Source organism: Osmerus eperlanus, chromosome 3 (genome assembly GCF_963692335.1).
Source record: "Osmerus eperlanus chromosome 3, fOsmEpe2.1, whole genome shotgun sequence".
In the NCBI taxonomy this organism is placed as follows: Eukaryota; Metazoa; Chordata; class Actinopteri; order Osmeriformes; family Osmeridae; genus Osmerus; species Osmerus eperlanus.
In genome coordinates, this window is record NC_085020.1 from 22358543 (window position 1) to 22377216 (window position 18674).

At 46.9% G+C, this 18674-nt stretch overlaps 4 protein-coding genes across 8 annotated transcripts; 2 read left to right on the top strand and 2 right to left on the bottom strand.

Annotated features, from left to right (window-relative positions):
- Positions 1–40: 40 nt before the first annotated feature.
- cfap210 (cilia and flagella associated protein 210) lies at positions 41–4221 on the top strand. Its single transcript, XM_062457886.1, has 9 exons — positions 41–493; positions 655–854; positions 975–1148; positions 1322–1527; positions 1803–1959; positions 2083–2222; positions 2440–2632; positions 2773–2937; positions 3300–4221. Exons 1-9 carry the CDS (start codon positions 439–441, stop codon positions 3651–3653), a joined length of 1644 nt encoding a protein of 547 aa, XP_062313870.1. The 5' UTR covers positions 41–438; the 3' UTR covers positions 3654–4221.
- On the bottom strand, positions 4002–9483 carry ppig (peptidylprolyl isomerase G (cyclophilin G)). 5 transcript variants are annotated; one of them, XR_009929798.1, is made up of 14 exons: positions 9330–9483; positions 8871–8944; positions 8702–8776; positions 8450–8557; positions 8314–8358; positions 8137–8224; positions 8018–8047; positions 7744–7883; positions 7427–7622; positions 7145–7321; positions 6839–6920; positions 6605–6744; positions 4449–6471; positions 4002–4413 (listed from the first exon to the last, which is right to left on the bottom strand). XR_009929798.1 is itself a non-coding variant. In XM_062457854.1 (14 exons), the coding sequence occupies exons 2-14, from the start codon at positions 8929–8931 to the stop codon at positions 4824–4826; spliced, it is 2718 nt and encodes a 905-aa protein (XP_062313838.1). In that variant the 5' UTR covers positions 8932–8944; positions 9330–9483; the 3' UTR covers positions 4002–4823. The 5 variants fall into 5 exon arrangements, 4 of the variants coding, with proteins under 4 accessions (XP_062313838.1, XP_062313836.1, XP_062313834.1 ...); XM_062457854.1 differs by having other exon boundaries at positions 4002–4929; positions 5002–6471; XM_062457852.1 differs by having other exon boundaries at positions 4002–4929; positions 4984–6471.
- A 1438-nt stretch (positions 9484–10921) lies between these two features.
- Positions 10922–15084, top strand: fastkd1 (FAST kinase domains 1; the record flags this gene model as incomplete). Its single annotated transcript, XM_062458038.1, has 13 exons — positions 10922–11310; positions 11441–11509; positions 11632–11757; positions 11841–12239; positions 12383–12493; positions 12626–12757; positions 12841–13327; positions 13416–13530; positions 13613–13741; positions 13894–14133; positions 14387–14531; positions 14609–14723; positions 14812–15084. Coding segments are annotated over 13 exons (2550 nt in total), but the record flags the coding sequence as incomplete, so codon positions are not given.
- A 425-nt stretch (positions 15085–15509) lies between these two features.
- On the bottom strand, positions 15510–18093 carry klhl41a (kelch-like family member 41a). The gene is made up of 6 exons (XM_062457882.1): positions 16952–18093; positions 16670–16827; positions 16449–16556; positions 16167–16352; positions 15920–16066; positions 15510–15659 (listed from the first exon to the last, which is right to left on the bottom strand). Exons 1-6 carry the CDS (start codon positions 18038–18040, stop codon positions 15548–15550), a joined length of 1800 nt encoding a protein of 599 aa, XP_062313866.1. The 5' UTR covers positions 18041–18093; the 3' UTR covers positions 15510–15547.
- Between the last annotated feature and the right edge of the window lie 581 nt (positions 18094–18674).

Here is an 18674-nt window from a genome sequence, read left to right on the forward strand (position 1 = left end):
TGACAGGCCTTTTTCTGCTCATTAAGATGTTTGAGTCTTGGCTTTGACCTCGAATTTGTGAGAAGCATCACGTCAGTTGCCTAAAAGTAGACTAAACTTGAAAAAGAGTATCTGTTGCACATTCAATTGAACACATTTAAACACGCATGGTTATGGATAAATCAATGTCAAGCTTTTACGTTTATAACTTGCTTGTTTCGAATCAAATGTGGCGCCACCTGTTGGAATGGTCACAGTTTAAAATAGTTCCGCTAGTTAAGTGTTGCTAGGATACATTATAACAAATGTGACCCTCGTATTTGTCCAGTGCCTAGTCTCCTACTGTAGTAAGAAATATAAACTTTATATCGACCATCCTCGTAAATACCAGAGCCTTGCAACTTTCATCGTTATGCAGTAGTTGTACATACATGACTAAAACCGAAATATTGTGCTCAAATGGCAACAGCCTCGGCAGTGCAATATGGTCGACGACGGGGATCCAGTAAAAAAAGTAAGTGTCATTCTTTGGCGTTTAATGAAAACTAACGTACTGTAGTGGTGTGAGCATATATCTCAACGCTCAAGCATTTTTCATCATTTTATCATTTCTTACTCAAACGCCAAATCTTTTTTTGCGTTGACCTCTGCTGTTTCTTCCGTGCATAGCTACAGTGGTGGAAGGCAGTGAAACATTGAAACCTCTAGATCTCCGTGAGGTCACTGTCTTGCCCAAAGCTGAATGGCTTCGAATTCAAGGTAGTCTAAACCGGGTGAACACACAGAATGAAAGCCTCAAGGAAGCATCCAGGCAAAGGGAGGACATGCACTTGCGTTCCAAGGAGGTGGTGAAATTCTGGTCCAACACGATTGCTGTAAGTAGCCTAGCCGTCTTAGTGTTTTTTTTTGTAATGTATTAACCTATTTTAATATGTTCATTTATTTTTCAATGTATTTAATTGTTTAGTGTATGTTTGTACCAATTACTTTTATAGGGGCAAAGACAAAAGAAACTAGAGGCAAAGAAGATTCGTGATGAGATTGAGGAAGAGGAGAAAAAAAAGGTTGATATCGAGGAGGCCAAATATCAGGAGGAAAAAAGGAAAGAGGCGATTGTGAAGGCCAAATCCCAGCAGTACTACCAAACGGATCGAGTCAAAGGATTTCATGTTTGTACTTCTTGAGTCATCTACATTTACATGTTATTCATTTAGTCATTAGTCTACTGTACAGTAATCTTCTGTTCCCAGACTCTTCACCTGTATTCATGAACAGTTCATGATGTGGTTATTTGAGTACTGAGTATTGTATGATATAATCCCTTCAACTGTTATCTCTTCAGAGTGCCCTCATGCTGACAGAAGTCTTAAAGGAGAGAGAGGCTCAGATTGAACTGAAGCAAAGAAAGCTGGAGGCTTCCAAAGACGTGGACAGGGAAGCCGTTGTTATAACCAAACATAAAGACAAGGAAGCCTCAAAACAAGAAATGGAGAAAGCCGTTCGGAGGAAGCTTGAAAGCCAGGCTATAGCAGAAGCCCTGAAACAGCAGTAAGTAGCCTCAATCCTATGCAGAGCCATGACACATGCAGTCATGCTACTAGGGGTCCAACACATGAACGTACACCTAATGACTGTGGTTACAACCCTGTTACTGGAGATACCGCTCTCCTCTGTCATCCAGGAAGTATAAAAAGACACATCCTTCTGAAGACTGAACAGTTGGCCGTCACTACTATGCAGTTCACCTTGAGCGTTCTTCATGGACGTAAATGTTACGTCTAAAGTTTTAGAGATGAACATGCTGATCTCCTTGACGTTATTAGGGCAAAGGAGCATGACATGGCCAGAGAGAGAGAGAGGCTGGAGGAGCAGAGGGAGGCAGAGGAGATTCAGCGTCTGAAGACCCTCTTTCTGTGGGACGAAACCATGAAGAAACAAAAGAACCTGGAGGAGAAGAAACGCATCATGAGAGATCACATGGTATTAGCACCTTAGCTGGTGGATGTCATCGCTCACGGTTCACATTTCTCTTTAGCTGGAAATGTTTATCCATAGCCACTTGCTGCCAACGCGTGCATATGAATGAATCCCGCACATTCGCAGGATCACTTGTCAAACAGAGATATCATCAGAGCGATAGAGGCCCAACAGCAGGAGATGGAGGACAAGCGAAGGAAGATGTTTTCTGCTGCTAAAGAGAAAATGATGAAGCTGAGAAAAGAGAAGGAGGCTGAGATGTTACGGTAGGTTTTCATCTCCCCGCCTGATCGAGCTCACTCTGCAGTACTAACCTCAACTGTGCTATCACTGGATAATGTCCACTTTTGAGGTTGTCTTGAATGGTACTGAGCAAATAACATATGATTTAACTGATGCACCCACTGGCCCAAATCCCTGAGTCATTGTCAGTCCTGCAGGATCATGATTTAGTGCTTGCTGTTCCTCTTGTCTGCTCCTCAGAGAGGTCCAGATCCACAAGGACAGGATCACGGAGGACCTCGCCGCGCAGTACAAGGAGCAGGAAGCTAATGAGGAAGAGATCATAGCTAAGACTGTGGCTGAGCAGGAGGGCAAACTGGAGACGCAGCAGAAGGAGAAGGCCGAGAAGAAGGCCCTTGTACTCGACTCGATCGCCTCACACAGAGAAGCCATGGTACAGAGCATTAGCTGCCGCACAGTTCGCCATGTTGTCATGTGCGGATTCATACAGTTTGTGGCAAGAATGGTACTTGAGCCAAGGTTAATCGACGGCTCAATCAAATGGTTATAATGACATTGTGTTTGTAATTTCAGAGAAAGGACCAGGAGTTGAGGGCAAGAGAATGCCACCAGGAGGATCTCGACATGCTGTATGCCAAGAGAGAAGCGGATAGGATATTCCTTGAAAAACAGCATCTAAAAGCTCAAAAGACCAAGGAGGACGGAAAGGTTTTGCAAAGCCACCACATCCATCAGATGGTAAACGTCCGTGTGAACGGTGTCATCGTCACAAAGTCGTGTCTTGTGGTTCTGTAAACAGGCGGGAACACCACCACCATGCAACACAGAGCAGATCATGTTATGGATCCTGGTTGGCAAGCAACACTAGAGTGCAGAAACTACTTAACAGCTAATGAACAGGGGCTGAGTGGTCAGCGTGGTTGGTGTGTCGTGGTCAGTACACAAGCCCACCTGGCTGGCTGGGAGCTGATGAAGCCCTGTTTACATTTCCAGCCTGAACCAACCTTCCTGCATGATTTGTAATGTGATGTATGTCATGTCTGCTTGAGCTGAAACAAGCCCACAGCAGCATTGTAATAATTGAAGCCCTTTGTGTTCAGGCAGAGAAGCTTTCTAAAACACAACTCCTGAGAAAAGAGCTGGAGGACCTTGAGAACATGAACGCCCGGCTGGTGGCTGAGGAGGAGAAGCAGTTCCAGCAGTATGCCCAGCAGGTGATGGAGGCTGCAGCGCAGGCTCGGAGGAACATCCTCCCCCTCCGCAAGGCCGCCAGGCAGGGCCTGGGAGGGGGGCAGGGCCCCGTGGTCAGAGGAGTCAGACCAAGTTACCTGGTCCAAGATGACTCCGGCGTCCAGATGCCCACCTACGTCTCTGAAAGCACCATAGACATGAAGGAGCTGAACGAGACCACTGATATTCAGAAGTCCAAGAAGAGACTTGGATTCACCTTTTAGATGTCTTGTTACCAGAGCAGAAGGTTCCATTGGACACAGTAGTCTTAGCTCTAATAAACACATGCTCATTAAGCATGTTTATGCAATCATTTCTTTATAGTATATGGATTTTATATGAATTTTATTATAAGTTGAAAGTAGTACTAGTAGTCAGTGTGATTTTATAAGGTGTATTAAGGAATAAATAAATAAATCATACACATGTGATCACTATCACATGTGTATGCCACAAGTGTTCGCTTTTAGGCTTGGGAGAGATATAAATCTGTTGAAAATTAAAGGTTGCTATGGAGTAATTGCTGCTGTGCTCATACATGTTCAACACAAAATAAAAATAAGTTGACAGGATGAAAACCATTTGACTTTATTCAAAAGACATGTCAGAAGATATTTAATTATTTTTTAGTTCTAGATAAAAGAAAAGTCATGCCCGGGATGTAATAACATGATAAACATTTTCAACCACGTATTTTACAGTTCAATTAAAGAAAAAAAATGTAGAATGGATACGATCAATGTACAAAAAAGTAAGGATTCACATCAATTTGGTTACAGAAATCTTGTTCCAGTATGCTAGTTGCAACCAATTAACCACAACTCATATCTGAAATATCACCTTCAAATAAATGAAGACAAAATAAACTAATTACAAACCAATTTGAAATGTTCCATTTCAATGCTGACCGTTTAAAACAAAAAAGGAAAAACATTAGCATGTTAAAAACAATCCTTCGGCTGTGTGGTAATGTGTGCGTGTAATCTCACCGTAATATTATGGGATGCTGAAACAAAAACGAGGATGTCGACTCTTCAAATTGTTACACTAAAATGCACGTTCTTTCCCTTTGAGCTGTCAAAATGGAGCCAAATCTAAGCTGGTGTGCGTGTTTACTGTGAGACATTCCCACAGCAGCTTGCTGAGACACATCACATCCTCTTCACTGATCACACTGGGAACATTTGTAAAAAGAAACCATTAACAATTTCAGAAAATAAAACGAGGGACACGACCAAAACAGATGTCTGTCACATCCTCTGCAAAACACTAAACACCTCCGAAATAGCAGTCGTTGAAAAGCCAACAAATATAACATGACATTTCTCTACAGGTTAGGGCAACAGGATGATCATTTTTGTATTTTTTTAGGACTGTTAAGTGAACTTTTCTACCTAGTCACTGTCATCAGAACTGGAGCTGGAGCTGTACTTCTTGCCGTGATCTCTGTCCTTGCTTTTCCCCGTCTCTTTCTGCGGACTGTCCCCCCTCCTCCTGGAGGCGGGGCTCCTCCTGGAGGCGGGGCTTCTCCTGGAGGCGGGGCTCCTCCTGGAGGCGGGGCTCCTCCTGGAGGCGGGGCTCCTCCTGGAGGCGGGGCTCCTCCTGGAGGCGGGGCTCCTCCTGGAGGCGGGGCTGTCTCCGTGTCGGCTCCGAGACCTCCGCCTGGTGCCCCCGTCATCCCTGGTCCTCCTGTGAGCTGACCTGTCTCTGCTACGCTCGCCGTGTCCGCTCCTGCTTCGGGAGCGCCTGCCTCTGTGAGAGGTTCTGCCCTTGTTCCTGTCTGCGCTCCTGCTGCGCTCCCTGGTCTTGTTCCTGTCTGCGCTCCTGCTGCGCTCCCTGCCCTTGTTCCTGTCTGCGCTCCTGCTGCGCTCCCTACCCTTGTTCCTGTCTGCGCTCCTGCTGCGCTCCCTGCCCTTGTTCCTGTCTGCGCTCCTGCTGCGCTCCCTGCCCTTGTTCCTGTCTGCGCTCCTGCTGCGCTCCCTGGTCTTGTTCCTGTCTGCGCTCCTGCTGCGCTCCCTGGTCTTGTTCCTGTCTGCGCTCCTGCTGCGCTCCCTGCCCTTGTTCCTGTCTGCGCTCCTGCTGCGCTCCCTGCCCTTGTTCCTGTCTGCGCTCCTGCTGCGCTCCCTGGTCTTGCTCCTGCTGCGCTCCCTGGTCTTGCTCCTGCTGCGCTCCCTGCCCTTGTTCCTGTCTGCGCTCCTGCTGCGCTCCCTGGTCTTGTTCTTGTCTGCGCTCCTGCTGCGCTCCCTGGTCTTGTTCTTGTCTGCGCTCCTGCTGCGCTCCCTGGTCTTGTTCTTGTCTGCGCTCCTGCTGCGCTCCCTGGTCTTGTTCTTGTCTGCGCTCCTGCTGCGCTCCCTGGTCTTGTTCTTGTCTGCGCTCCTGCTGCGCTCCCTGGTCTTGTTCTTGTCTGCGCTCCTGCTGCGCTCCCTGGTCTTGTTCTTGTCTGCGCTCCTGCTGCGCTCCCTGCCCTTCCCCCTGCCTTGGTCCTTGTCTCGCGAAGCGCCCCGCCTCCCCCTCTCCCTGCTCCTGCTGTTGGATCGGTGTCTGTCCTTGGCAGAGTTCCTCTCCTTGCGTGGCGACTTGGCCCTGATCCCCTCTCCGTTCTTCCCCTTACTGTCGTCTTTCTGCTCGTCAGGTTCAGCCTGCTTCCATCTCTCTTTACTTCCGTCTTCACTTCTATCTTTGCTACTATTCGTTTCCTGAGGCGCTGACTCGGTCACCTCCTCTTTGTCTTCCCCAGAGCGGTCCTTGCTCCTTGAGTGGCTGCTCCTCTCATCTCCTTTGCTCTGTTTAGGACCCCCCTCTCTGCTTTTGGACCTGGCGCTCGTCTCCTTGCTCTTGCTGCGGCTCCTGGACGTGGCCTTTCTCTTCTCCTTGGGCTTGTTCTGCTTCTCGTCCTTGTCTCTGCTCCTGGACCTGTGGGCGCGGGCCTTCTTGTCTCTCTCTCTGGTTTTGTTGGGGCCGTCAGAGGGGTTGTCAGAAGGCCTCCTCTCTCCTCCTCTGGCAGCTTTAGCCGTTTCACCCCTGCCCTCGTTCATGTCACCCCTGGAACAAACGCAGGAAACAGTCACATTTGGATATCTTTGGACAGATAATGATCACTGAGAAACCTTTTGCCAACGAGGAGGCAGGCCTAACAGCTGAGACGTCATGGTCAGTGCTTAAGGACGCGTCTTACTTGTCCCCCTTGATCCAGCGCTCCCCGCTGGACGCTCGCACCCTCTGCCGCTGCATCTCCTGGCGCCAGTGCGGGGGGGTCTCGCTTCGACGGAAACGATCCCTCGATCGGGATCTGGAGCGGGACGGGGTGCGATACCGCTGTGGGGGGGGGGGGAGGAGGAAACAGAGACATGAACGCCGATCCTGAGAGCCTCGAGGACAGCAGTCATCAGACCAGAAGAGGTGTACTCACTCTTGGGCCTCTGCCTTTAATCTTCCTGCCTGATCTGGTCATCACAAGCCTCCTGTTGTATGTTGATTGAGAATTCAACATGCTGCAAGCAGAACAAGCAGCCAATTAAATTGAATGATAAACGTTTTGAACGTGTGTGTGATATATGTACATATATATATATATACACACACATACATACACACACACTCCTCCTACAGAACACGCATACAGACAGATATATAGACCGATAGAGATGGATGCAGATAGAGATATATATATAGAGATATATCCAGGACCATGTCAGTGTTCAGTCCCGAAGCTCACCTGTCTCTGGGCTTGTCCTCCTTCCTCCTCCTGTCCCTCCCTGCCTCCTCCTGCTGCTGCTGCTGCGGGCTCCTCCTCATGAGGAAGCGGTTCTCAGGGATGGGCGGGATCTCCTCGGGCCGCACCGTGGACGTCACCTGCTCCTCGTCGTTCTCCTCGGCGCTGCCCGCCTCCGACCTTTTGACACATTGCAGATTGCAGTTGAAAGCAACTGGCACGAATGGCATCCGAAAGGATGTGAACAGATGTTTTGAAAACGTTGGGACTCGTTTTGTCACCGACCCTTTCTTTTCTTTCTTCTTCTTCTGTTTCTTCTCCTTCTTCTTGGACTCCTTCTTGAGCTTCTTCTTGCGTTTCTTGGACTCTTTTTCGGAGTCGGAGGAGTCCGAGGAGGAGTCCGAGGAGGTGTCGGAGTCCGAGGAGGTGTCGCTGTCACTAGACGCAGACGCCTTCTGACGTCTCTTCTCCTCTCTCTTAGCTGGAAACAGAGGAGCAGTTCAGTTGCAGATAATGCATATTTGCATCCACAATCCTGCTCGTGATGTCGTGCTCATACTGTGCTGTCGTCTTGAGCTAAAAGCAACACTGGCAGTGCCTACCTCGAGATTTAGGAATGAGCTCTCCGCAGTTTAGAACTTTGACTTCAGAATAGGGTTTGCTGCCTGGATCGGCTTTCTGACTCTCCATAGTCTTGACGACTTCTTGACCGGAGATCACTTGGCCAAAGACCACATGGACACTAGAACGAAAACATTCAAGTTTACTTACGCCACTGGGGTTAGGGATACATGAACGGTGAGGAAATGCCATTAGCATCTTATGTGTTTACGGTTAAGAATATCAAAAGTTAAGCGCATGGTTTGATTCACTTACCCATCAAGATGAGGTGTGGGCTTTGTGGTTCTAAAAACAAGCAAAACATTTGTTTTTAGAGGGAGGAAATCATGTGTTATTCTCACGGTCATTTGCTTGATCTGTTCCGTCAAACTTACATGAAAAACTGTGACCCGTTGGTATCCTTGCCTCTGTTAGCCATCGACAGGAGATACTCCTTGTTGTGTTTGATGGAGAAGCTTTCATCTGCGAGAGGAAAGAAGACAGCATCGTCACAGCTGAAACACCCGTCAACGAAGAGAAGACCTCGTCTACCAAGTCAAACATTTTCTTACCTTCGAAGAATCCTCCATAGATGGATTCACCCCCTTTTCCATTGCCTAATATGCCAAAACCACAAGTCAGACAAAAACCAAACTCAACCCTCAAGTGATTTCAGAAAATAAACACTTGCATACACACAGTATTTACCTTCGCTAAAGTCTCCTCCTTGAATCATAAAGTCCTTTACAATTCGGTGGAATAGGCATCCTTTGTAATGCAGTGGTTTCTGAGTTCCTTTCCCAATCCCCTTCTCCCCTGGAAAAAATATGAAAATAATATGATATTCATATGTTCATATGCTTTAGAGAGATCATGAATTTGACAACGAATTTAGGCTATTCAAACTACATAGCGTATTTTATCTGATTGTAATGTTGAGTCTAATAAGTGTGCGCTTACCTGTGCAGAGGCATCGGAAGTTCTCACATGTTTTGGGACAGACGTCAGAAAACAATTCCACCACAACTCTTCCAACTGCAATCATAAGTAATTAAGAGCGATTATAAAACGTTACTAGAGAATTAATACGATGAGTTTATACTCAGGGGGGAAATGGGCATTTTCTTACCAAGCACATTACTGATGGCTATGTCGAGGAAGCAGCGTGGACGCTGGACCTTTATTCCCATCGTTGATTTCCTCCTACCAACGAACACGAAACAATTTAAGTCTTGATCAACTACGTCTTTAAATACCCATATGCTCACCACGATTACCTAGACAAACTAACTAATGTAGTTGCAACTAGTTATACATCAGTTCAGTAATTAATTAGCTAGCTATGAGTAGGTCGTGTTCCTGATGCGTCTGTCCCTAGCTAGCCATCAGTTGCTAGCGGACTAGCTAGCTATCTTGAATGTGGCCTTCTCACTGACTGGGCCAGTGTGGCGGCAGCTAGCCGATAGCACTAGCTTAGCTACAGGCAATTGCAGAGATGGACAATACACTTTTCCTTTGACTGTTTACACTACAAATGTAATACAATTGGCAATTGCACCATTTCTGAGGGTTTGTGTAAGTAACGTACCTGTGTTGACCCTTGGGGCCAATGTACAAAAGTGGATTTTCCAAACAAGGTGAAACCGAGTTTCATTCAGGGATTCCCCAGTGTTTTCTAATGGCGCCAGAGATAGGTAGCGTCAATGCATTTCGGGAAAGATGCGCAGAGTTGCCAGGTTTGTTGAGCATAGTGGCGTAGTTTAGTAGTTTGAGGTTGATAACAACAGGACATGTAATGTATTTGTGAATACGGATTTGTGCATAAATTATGCGAAATCGTTGCATATCACAAGCAAACAGATTTAGCTTACAATGTTAAAACCAACAGGCCATGCACACCTGGCAACCCAATATGCGCCTGGCAGGTACTAGCAACTTTTCACAAGTGCAGACGTACCCCTTCGTCAGTAATTCAATCAAACGATCGGATTTATTTAGAATAATGTATTGTATTAAAACATCTCTGACAATTTACTTAAAAAAACGTGTATGTATTATTAGGCATGTATTATGCTTCAATGGCTACTCTTACAGTTGACAAAAACTAATTTATATTTGGGTTTCAAGTGTGTCCTGTATTACGGTAATCTGGTGGAAGGGAGTATCTGCATGGTTATACATTTTTGGGGGAATCTGCAGAAAGCATTTTGTAAAGAACAATTGGAGATGTACAAGATGTTAAAAAATGTTATACAATGTCGCCCTAACAAATACTGCTATATGCCAGTGACGAGTACTCTCGGGACCTGTTTATGTACTTTGGTGTTTTTTGTAATCTCTACACAATTTTATGACTATCCCTCATTGACGTTGGATAACAGACAAGGTTTCATGTTGCTAGGGAAGTGATAGGCTACATAACATTGTAATATTGTCAATAAATGATAGCCGTTGTGTTACTTGACTTTTTTATTGAGGTGCATGTATACGTTTTAAACTAAAATAATACATTTTGATGATAGGACAGCCAAATGCGTTTTTTTAATCTCACAATCTGGCAGTGCCTGTCCCCACGTGAGTAGTTCACGGGCACACTTCAGTAGAAGTCAATGAGAATAGGCTACATGAATGTCAGGACACATCCTTAACATATTATGTTGTTAGCATTAAGGTGCGTGTATTTGAAACGTTGCAAAACTACAACAAAAAAAAGAACTGTAGAATTTAGGCAAAAATAGATATTGTGCTTTTTCTTGTATTTATTTGCAAACGTTATCATGGGCTAGCTGGTTAAGTGTTGCTTTAATTTGAGTGATTGTGAGTTGAAGTCTGACACGTGATGTTGGCTACCTTAACTTGTGCTAATTATCTTTTAAATAATACAAAGCAATTGTGACCCTCTCTCTACAGATGTGACTCCGATGCACCACTGTTTCCAGTGGCTGATGAACACAGCCGTAGATCTGAATTAGTCAGTGGTTCCTATTAGAACATGTGCACCCCCATTCACCTCTGAACCGGGCCAGTGACTCCTTGGTGATGTTTCGGGTGTGGGCTGTGGGCCGCTGCCTGCACAGGAGCCTGCACGGGGGGGCCCTGCACCGGGGGGCCCAGCACGCGGGGGCCCAGCACGCGGGGGCCCAGCACGCGGGGGCCCAGCACGCGGGGGCCCAGCACGCGGGGGCCCAGCACGCGGGGGCCCAGCACGCGGGGGCCCAGCACGCGGGGGCCCAGCACGCGGGGGCCCAGCACGCGGGGGCCCAGCACGCGGGGGCCCAGCATGGGGGGGCCGTGATCCGGGACCTGGTGATGGAGCAGCTCAGTGTGTGTGCTGGTGAAGACCAGCTGCTGGAGGTGGTGGGGAAGAACAAGGCCAAGCTGACAGTGAACCACGTGGGCTGTGCCATCAGCATGCTGTGGAGGTTCCAGAAGGAAAGGCCTGAGATCATGAGGACTGTGGAGTTCGTCAGGAGCCACCCTCAGTTCCTGAGTCTACGGGTTCTGGCTGAAAACAAAATTGCACTCATGGATGATTCTGTTTTGGTGGACATGCTTTATAATGTACTGAGGTACAGAGTTCAGATGTTGATCTATATACCTTTTCGACAGATTGATGTTTATATCTTATATATTATACAACATATTGTATGTTTTACCTACTGTTTACTGTCTACATTATTGTGATTTCTTTTTTTAAAGGCTCAATGTGGAACATCACGACTCTCTTGTTCAGCAGTTGGTGTCAGAGGCATGGCTCAGACTTGACAGGTAATGAGAGAGTTATCACTTCTTACACTCTATCAACATTCCTTACACTGCTCAACGGTCTAATCAAACTGTCTTGTTTCGTCTGAATGGTGCTTTATTTATGTATTTTGTTTGTTTTTCAGATTTTCGTTGCCGTCCCTTTCCAAGTTTGCCGTCTGTCTTGGGGATCAGCACCTACATCAAAGTCCTCTCATGGGTCAGATCACTGAAATAGTGAACCAGAAACTCTCCTCCATTGACAATTCAAGGTACACAAACAGATCGGCAAGGCAAACCGCAAGCACGGCTACCGCTTTAGTCTCTCTAATCTGTACGTCTGCTTTTCTCACAGAGTCCTGAGTACTTTGATGATCAGCGTGTCGTCTTTGGCGTCCTCCCGTTTACGTGACGCTCTCGTCGAAAGAGCCGACCTCCTCCTGGACGACGTGAACCCAGCCCGGTACAACTGCCCCAGACGGGTGGTGCAGTTCCTGAGGAACAGCAGGCACTCCCACCGGCCGCTGTTGGAGAAGTGCAACCGGATCTTCCTGAACAACGTCCACCACATGGACGCAGAGAACATCGGCATCATCATGGGCCTGTACCAGGGGCTGCAGTTCCAGAACTGTGACTTCCGCTTAGCAGCCAATCAGAGGCTGCTGGAGCTGGTGGACTCCAGCACAGATCCAGTCTCCTTCACCAAGCTGTTCGTTGCTCTGGGGCCCATGGCTGGGGAGGACACCAGAGAGAGGTACATGCTACGGAACAATGGCACTGCTAACCCGATGGTCCGAGTCCTTACTACTCTTAACATCTTAAAGAGTCTGCTAAATGCATGATATGTAAATGTAATGTTTTATCCCATTTAAACTGAATATGATCATATATTCTCAGGTTGGAGGGTACCGCGCTGCTATTGGCTGAGGAGTTCAACGCCCAGCAGGCGCTGGCTATAATAGACACCCTGGAAGAGATTCAGTGTCGGAATCTTAGTTTGATCCACAAGTACGTTTTTCCTCTTTATCAAGGCTATATCTTTATTGCCTTATATTGAATATATATATACACACACATATATATACTGTATATATATATATATATATATATAATCTGAGTTATGCCCCTATTCTTTTACAGGATTGCGTCCATACTTAACAAGAACCTGCATGTCTACAAGACAGTGGACGTGGCCAGGGTCACCCAGTCCCTCATTTTTCTGCACTACCAGAGTCCTGACCTTTTCACTAAGCTACGCAACATTGTGGTTAAGTAAGTGGCCATGCCACCCAGACACGCCAACAGCTACAGACCGTTCGTGATGATTATGACATCATCGGACTGCTCTATTCCAGGTTTCTGCAGGACACCGTCTTCCCATACGAGGTGACCATGCTGAGCCGGGTGCTGTCCATGCTGCCTCACCCTCGACCCGATGACGTCGTGATGTCCAGGGTGGACGCGGTTCTCCCTCAGTGTAACCTTAACGACCTGAACGCCATTGCCATGTCCATCGCTAAGTGGGTGCACAACGACCCCTCCTACAGACACAGCACGCCCAGCAAGTACGTGCGTCAGCTGCAGACCCTGAACCGCTGCGGTCACAGCCGCCTCCTGACCGCCAAGCGCCTGGACTTGCTCCTGGAGGAGCTCCGGTACATCACCGGAGAGTGGTTCGATGAGATGCTGTTGGAAGAAACCATGGTTACGCTACGGAGGATGGAGGACCAGATCTCCTGGAGCAACGTTCCCGAGTTGGCCATTTTCCTGACCAAGACAGGCCACCTCTGCCCTCCTCTGCTGGACCGCATCGCTGATGTGATCATGAAAGATATCAGCAAGGTAAACTTTAGACACAGTTTCTGTTGGTTAATTGACATGCTTGTAGATCCGATTGAAATTCTGACACATTTATTTGTCTGCCTCAAAGATTCACTACTCTGCAACGTATGCCACCTTGTTACCCTTCGCTGTACTCAACTATGATCCCCCAGGAGTGGACGAGATGTTTGAAGTATCCATTGAGCATATCAAACCACATATCGGTTAGTGTTCATAGTGAACTAACATACTGAGAGTTGGTCACACGTCAGGTCAGTTCTCTGAACGTCTTCGCTGTTCTTCTAGGCTCGTTCGACCCTCATCTGCTCGTTCTTCTCGCCTATGCCTTGGCAGTGGCAGACTGCTTTCCTGAGGAGATGGTCAGAGAAATCTTCAGCGTGGATTTCCTTTCCAAGCTGGATGCTCAGTTAGAAAGTATGTTTCAAGAGAAAATGTATTGGCAACACTTACTATGATACTATGATGTAACGTATTATGATATGACAAGCACACTACACAGTACAGTTATACGGCATTAAGGGCTCTAGAGGAGTTCCGTAAGTGCCAACTGTCTTGTTGCTCGGCAGTCCTGCCGGATGCCCTGAACATGCGGATCCGCCTGCGTCTCATGGAGCTGAACCGGGCCGTGTGCCTGGAGTGCCCCGAGGTCCAGGTGCCCTGGTTCCACGAGCGCTACTGCCAGCAGCTGCAGAACAGAGGCTCCAGCAGTCCTGTCCAGCAGCAGGTCCACAGGATGCTGGGAGAGGTCCTTGGTGGGATTAACTGTGCTAAAGTAGCAGTGGTGGCCCCATACTTCTATACAGTCGGTGAGCTACACACATTCAAGCTTGAGCTTCATTTCTATGTCACCCCGCTATCAAATCAACATGTATTTGTGTAGCCCTTTTTACAAGCCATGTCACCAAGGGCTTCACACGCCCGCAGAACTGCCCCTCAGCAAACCTAAACCATGTAAATAATCTACAGAAGCTTGAGTCCATCTTAAATGGCTCGATGCAAACCCACGGTGTGCACAGCTGGGTGTAGGATTTTAAGAAGTATTCTTCTTTGGATTCCCAGGCTTTGAATGTATCCTGGACAGACACCACCGGCCGATACCCTACTGCGATTCGAGCCAGCTGCAGATCTCTGATGTTGGGAAAGTCCGCTGGGAATCCAACTCACCAGGGCAGGACAGGAGGGAACTGCCCCCAGGAGCACAACGGTAAAAACAGGGAAAACAGTCTAATTTCTGTGTCATTGGTGATGTACTAAGACTTTGCTTCTCGTAACTGTTTACAGTGTTGCCGTGGACTTCCTGGATTCCAAATCCTTTTGCAAAAACTCCCGTCATATGAAAGGGGAAGCTGTGATGAGAAAGCGACATCTTGAAATACTGGGATATCATGTTGTACAGGTACAGTATGTAGTAATGCATGCAGTCTCCTCCAAATATACACTGACTATTGAGAAGGTCCGTTGCTAAGGTATGGTTTAATCAACAGATCCCTCATTTTGAATGGAATTCTATGGAGCTGTCCACGCAGGATGCTTGGAAGGAATATTTAAAAAAGAAGATATTTACGGATTTGCCTTGAGACAATAGTTGCTTTCCCTACTGAGCTGTGAGAGACTCATTAACGGGGTTCTGATTAAGTGTTCCTTATTTTCTCAAGAAATCCAAGAGTTTAAATGAGGCTACCTCACACAGACTGCCAAGTGGAATGCTTTTATATGAATTGCTGTATTCGTCAACTGATATTAAAAGTTTGTTACAAAACAACCATTTGGCTGATTGCCTATTCGAGCATTTGTCAAACCCAGGTCCATGGATTGGTGCTGGTCCACTGCGTATTCATGTTATAACAAATGAAATGTAGTAGATGTACCAGTGGATATAGGTTCCCGGCAAAAAAAAAGTGCTAACCTATTCACTATCTGCCCAATATTGGTGAAATGACAGGTGGTGTCAGGTGGCTGAGGGGTGAAGGAGTCGGGCTAGTAATCCGAAGGTTGCCAGTTCGATTCCCGGTCATGCCAACTGACGCTGTGTCCTTGGGCAAGGCACTTCACCCTACTTGCCTCGGGGGAATGTCCCTGTACTTACTGTAAGTCGCTCTGGATAAGAGCGTCTGCTAAATGACTAAATGTGAATGTAAATGAGTGAAATATGCAAATCAATATCATGCTAATCAAAAAACACTTCAGTTAAAAATGACGAAAGCAGCCATGTGTTTATGTTTACAATTTGGGCATTTTTGCTGCGTTCAGACGTATAGTCACACAGGAAGCCCCGACAGCGTAGCGCATCTCCTTCAGCATCCCAGTCCACTGCTTGGTGTCTTCTTCATACCTGTTAAAGACAGAGAAGGGACTGTTTGTTTTTTTTTCAGTACAGATATGACACTTCATATGCAAGTCTGAGTGGCCGTGCCAAATGACTTTGTGTCCCTGGGCAAGGCACTTCACCCTACTTGCCTCGGGGGGAATGTCCCTGTACTTACTGTGAGTCGCTCTGGATAAGAGCGTCTGCTAAATGACTACATGTAAGTCTGGTCAATTGGAAAATGTTGGAATATGATCATTTTGATGTTCTTTGGTGTGAGAGCTTACTGCCAGATGTCGATGACTTCGGTGGGCGAACACTCCTTGTTCTCCGTCTCCATCATGGTGAAGCCTCCGACCGAGTACAGCAGCCCTCCACAGCTGACCAGGTTCACCGAGCTTCTCTCCTGTGGGAAGTCTGGGAAGGGCACCCACCTGGTGGGAGGGCAAAGTGAAATATAAGAGGAAACTCTTCTACGTACCGTATGCTGTCGAATACTGTACGTATTCTCTTGGGGTTGTGACCTAAACGTACTTGTTGGTCCCAAAGTCATAGGCTTCACATTCAGCTGCGAGCCCCTCTTCATTGACTCCTCCTGTCACAACAATCTGGCCCTTGTGAATGACACACCCAAACATGGCTCTCGGCGTTTTCATAGAAGCCAACTCCTTCCATTCGGACTTCTTGTGGTTGTATGCAAACAACTTATTGATTGCTTTGCTAATAGGAGGACAGAGATGGACATGGTGATGTAGATATCCTGTAGCGATTTTTTTGAGATGTTGAAAAGCTTTAAATGACAACAGGTAATCTTACTTTTCATCAGTTTTCCCTCCGATACAATACACGAGGCCATTCTCAGAGACGACACTATGTCCATGAATTCTCAGCGGCAACTTTTTGGTTTCAGACCACTTCATTTTGCTGTACAGACCCACAGGGACATAAATACTTTAACACTGACAACACAGGCACATGCAGGTTTAACAAGATAACATAACTGTATAACATAAATGATCTAAGTGGGTCATACTTACTCAGTATCATAACACACAACTGAGTCCAGAGACTCGTTGGACTGGAGGTCTTTGCCAGCTACAGCGAAGATTAGATTTTCAAATTCCCCCATACTGAACAGACATCTAGGGAAGGGCATAGGTGGCAGAGCTGTCCAATCAGCAGCCAGGCTGTCCAGCTGCGAAAAAAAGACAAATATATTAGTCTTTTATTTCAATATATGAGATATTATTAGATATGATTTATTGTATTCATCAAGGGTATACTTGTCCATTGAAAAAGGACATTGCTGAAGAGATGACCTGATAGAAGTAGCACTGTAGCGGAGCATCTTTCTCCTCCTCGTCTACGAACAGTCCTCCCAGGACATAGAGGTGATTCTTCTTCGATGCTAAGCTCACGTGGTTTCGTGGTATCAGCTCCGCCATGGCGGCCAGGAAGCATTCGTTCTCAACCCCGTCGTAGGCCACAGCGGCCGTGTCGTTGAGCATCAGGATGAAATCCCTGCCGTACATGCCGTGTCTGCGGGTATCGTTCAGGTATCTAGGCAACACGCTCTCCTCTCCTCCTTCCTCGCCTTCTAACCTCTTCTTCTCAGGCAGTTTTCCAGCGAAAGCATCCTTGATGACTTGGATTTTCTTGACAAGCTCAGGATCCGACTTGATGATGTCATCTTTCTCCACTTTCTCGTTGAAGTACTTCTCTGGGAGCAGGCGAAAGCGGATGCAGTCGAAGGCCTCACCTAAGCTCTTGACGTTGTTCTCCTTGTCTTTCCTGATCCATTTCATCAGGGACTCGAACACAACCTCCTCCTTTTCTACGTTCAGAGAGTCCGCGCCGATGATGGCCAGGAGTTCAGGCGCAGTAAGCTCAAAGAATTCCTCCTCCTTGGCCAGGGTTTCAAATCTATCTGCTGTGTAGTCCCGTGCTGCCACTGCCAGACGCGGGGAGTTGAGCACCAGGCCCAGTCTAAACATAGCTAGACAGTTGGTGGGTGACAGTTTCTTCTGCAGGTAATTCACACACACAGTGAACACAGACGGGATCTGAAAACGGCTTGCCATGGCCAAGATGTCCTGTACATTGTCGTCTGTGATGTCAATCTCTGCTGAATACAAGTAATTGATTATCATCTCCATTATTGTGGGGTCCAAGTTCTCCATGGCAAACTCTTTATTTGTGTCCACTTCTTTGCCATCCTCTGAGAAATAAAGCTCTCTGAAGTAAGGACTGCAGGCTGCTAAGATGAGTTTATGGCAGGGTAGGCTTCGGTCTCCTACTTTCAGAATGCAGTCAATGAACTTGTTCTCGTTCAGCAGCTCTTTAAGGCCATCCTGAAGTAAGGTGCTCTGAAACAGACGCAGATCTTCTTTCATGCTTTTAGGATCCATGTTGGAGGAGACGGGACAGAGGATCGGACGAGAATGACTGTCCTGGCTGGACCTGACTGAGAACTATAGACTGTCCTGGCTGGACCTGACTGAGAACTATAGACTATAGCCAGGTCTCTGCAGCCTTTTCAATATAACCAGGACCGTCTAAGTATAGCCCCCCACCCTATCCTGGAAGAATTCAGGGAAGCCAAATCGGAAAAGTGTCCGCATCACACAGCTGTCACAGACTGAAAGAACAACTGTGAACCCTGTCATCCTGGCAGTTAGTTCTAACAATGTAACATGACTACACTGAAGTGTCATAGAGGTTTAAGTGAAAAACACAGGTACACAACCCACTTATGATATGGAGTAGATTCAAATCTGTGACATAATTCTGACAACTTCATTCAAGAGTTGAATTAACTGAATCGACAAATCGTCAAGATATCTCTAGAGTGGTGACTTGTTCATGCGTAGACATAACTGAAGCCTTCTTTAAGGCCGGAGATTCATGGTGAGTGCAAATCCCACTGAGCAAGTTTTATATTTAAATGTGAGTAGATTTCCAAGGAACTGACCTTCCTATGTGAGGTCAGGTAACAGCTGCTTGGACAACAGGTGACAGCATGTCCTCTTCAACCATTTGTAA

What these genes read in the sequence shown, in the direction of transcription:
- ppig (XM_062457850.1), bottom strand. Translation starts at nt 8,931, where the DNA reads ATGGGAATAAAGGTCCAGCGTCCACGCTGCTTCCTCGACATAGCCATC. An exon ending in GAGGACAAGCCCAGAGACAG is followed by an intron (nt 6,921 to 7,144) that starts GTGAGCTTCGGG and finishes TTCTGCTTGCAG; the next exon opens with CATGTTGAATTCTCAATCAA. An exon ending in CGCTGGATCAAGGGGGACAA is followed by an intron (nt 6,472 to 6,604) that starts GTAAGACGCGTC and finishes CGTTTGTTCCAG; the next exon opens with GGGTGACATGAACGAGGGCA.
- klhl41a (XM_062457882.1), bottom strand. Translation starts at nt 18,040, where the DNA reads ATGGATCCTAAAAGCATGAAAGAAGATCTGCGTCTGTTTCAGAGCACC. An exon ending in TACAGTGCTACTTCTATCAG is followed by an intron (nt 16,828 to 16,951) that starts GTCATCTCTTCA and finishes TTTTTTTCGCAG; the next exon opens with CTGGACAGCCTGGCTGCTGA. An exon ending in GGAGGGAAAACTGATGAAAA is followed by an intron (nt 16,353 to 16,448) that starts GTAAGATTACCT and finishes TCCTCCTATTAG; the next exon opens with CAAAGCAATCAATAAGTTGT.
- cfap210 (XM_062457886.1), top strand. Translation starts at nt 439, where the DNA reads ATGGCAACAGCCTCGGCAGTGCAATATGGTCGACGACGGGGATCCAGT. An exon ending in GCAGAAGCCCTGAAACAGCA is followed by an intron (nt 1,528 to 1,802) that starts GTAAGTAGCCTC and finishes TGACGTTATTAG; the next exon opens with GGCAAAGGAGCATGACATGG. An exon ending in GCATCATGAGAGATCACATG is followed by an intron (nt 1,960 to 2,082) that starts GTATTAGCACCT and finishes GCACATTCGCAG; the next exon opens with GATCACTTGTCAAACAGAGA.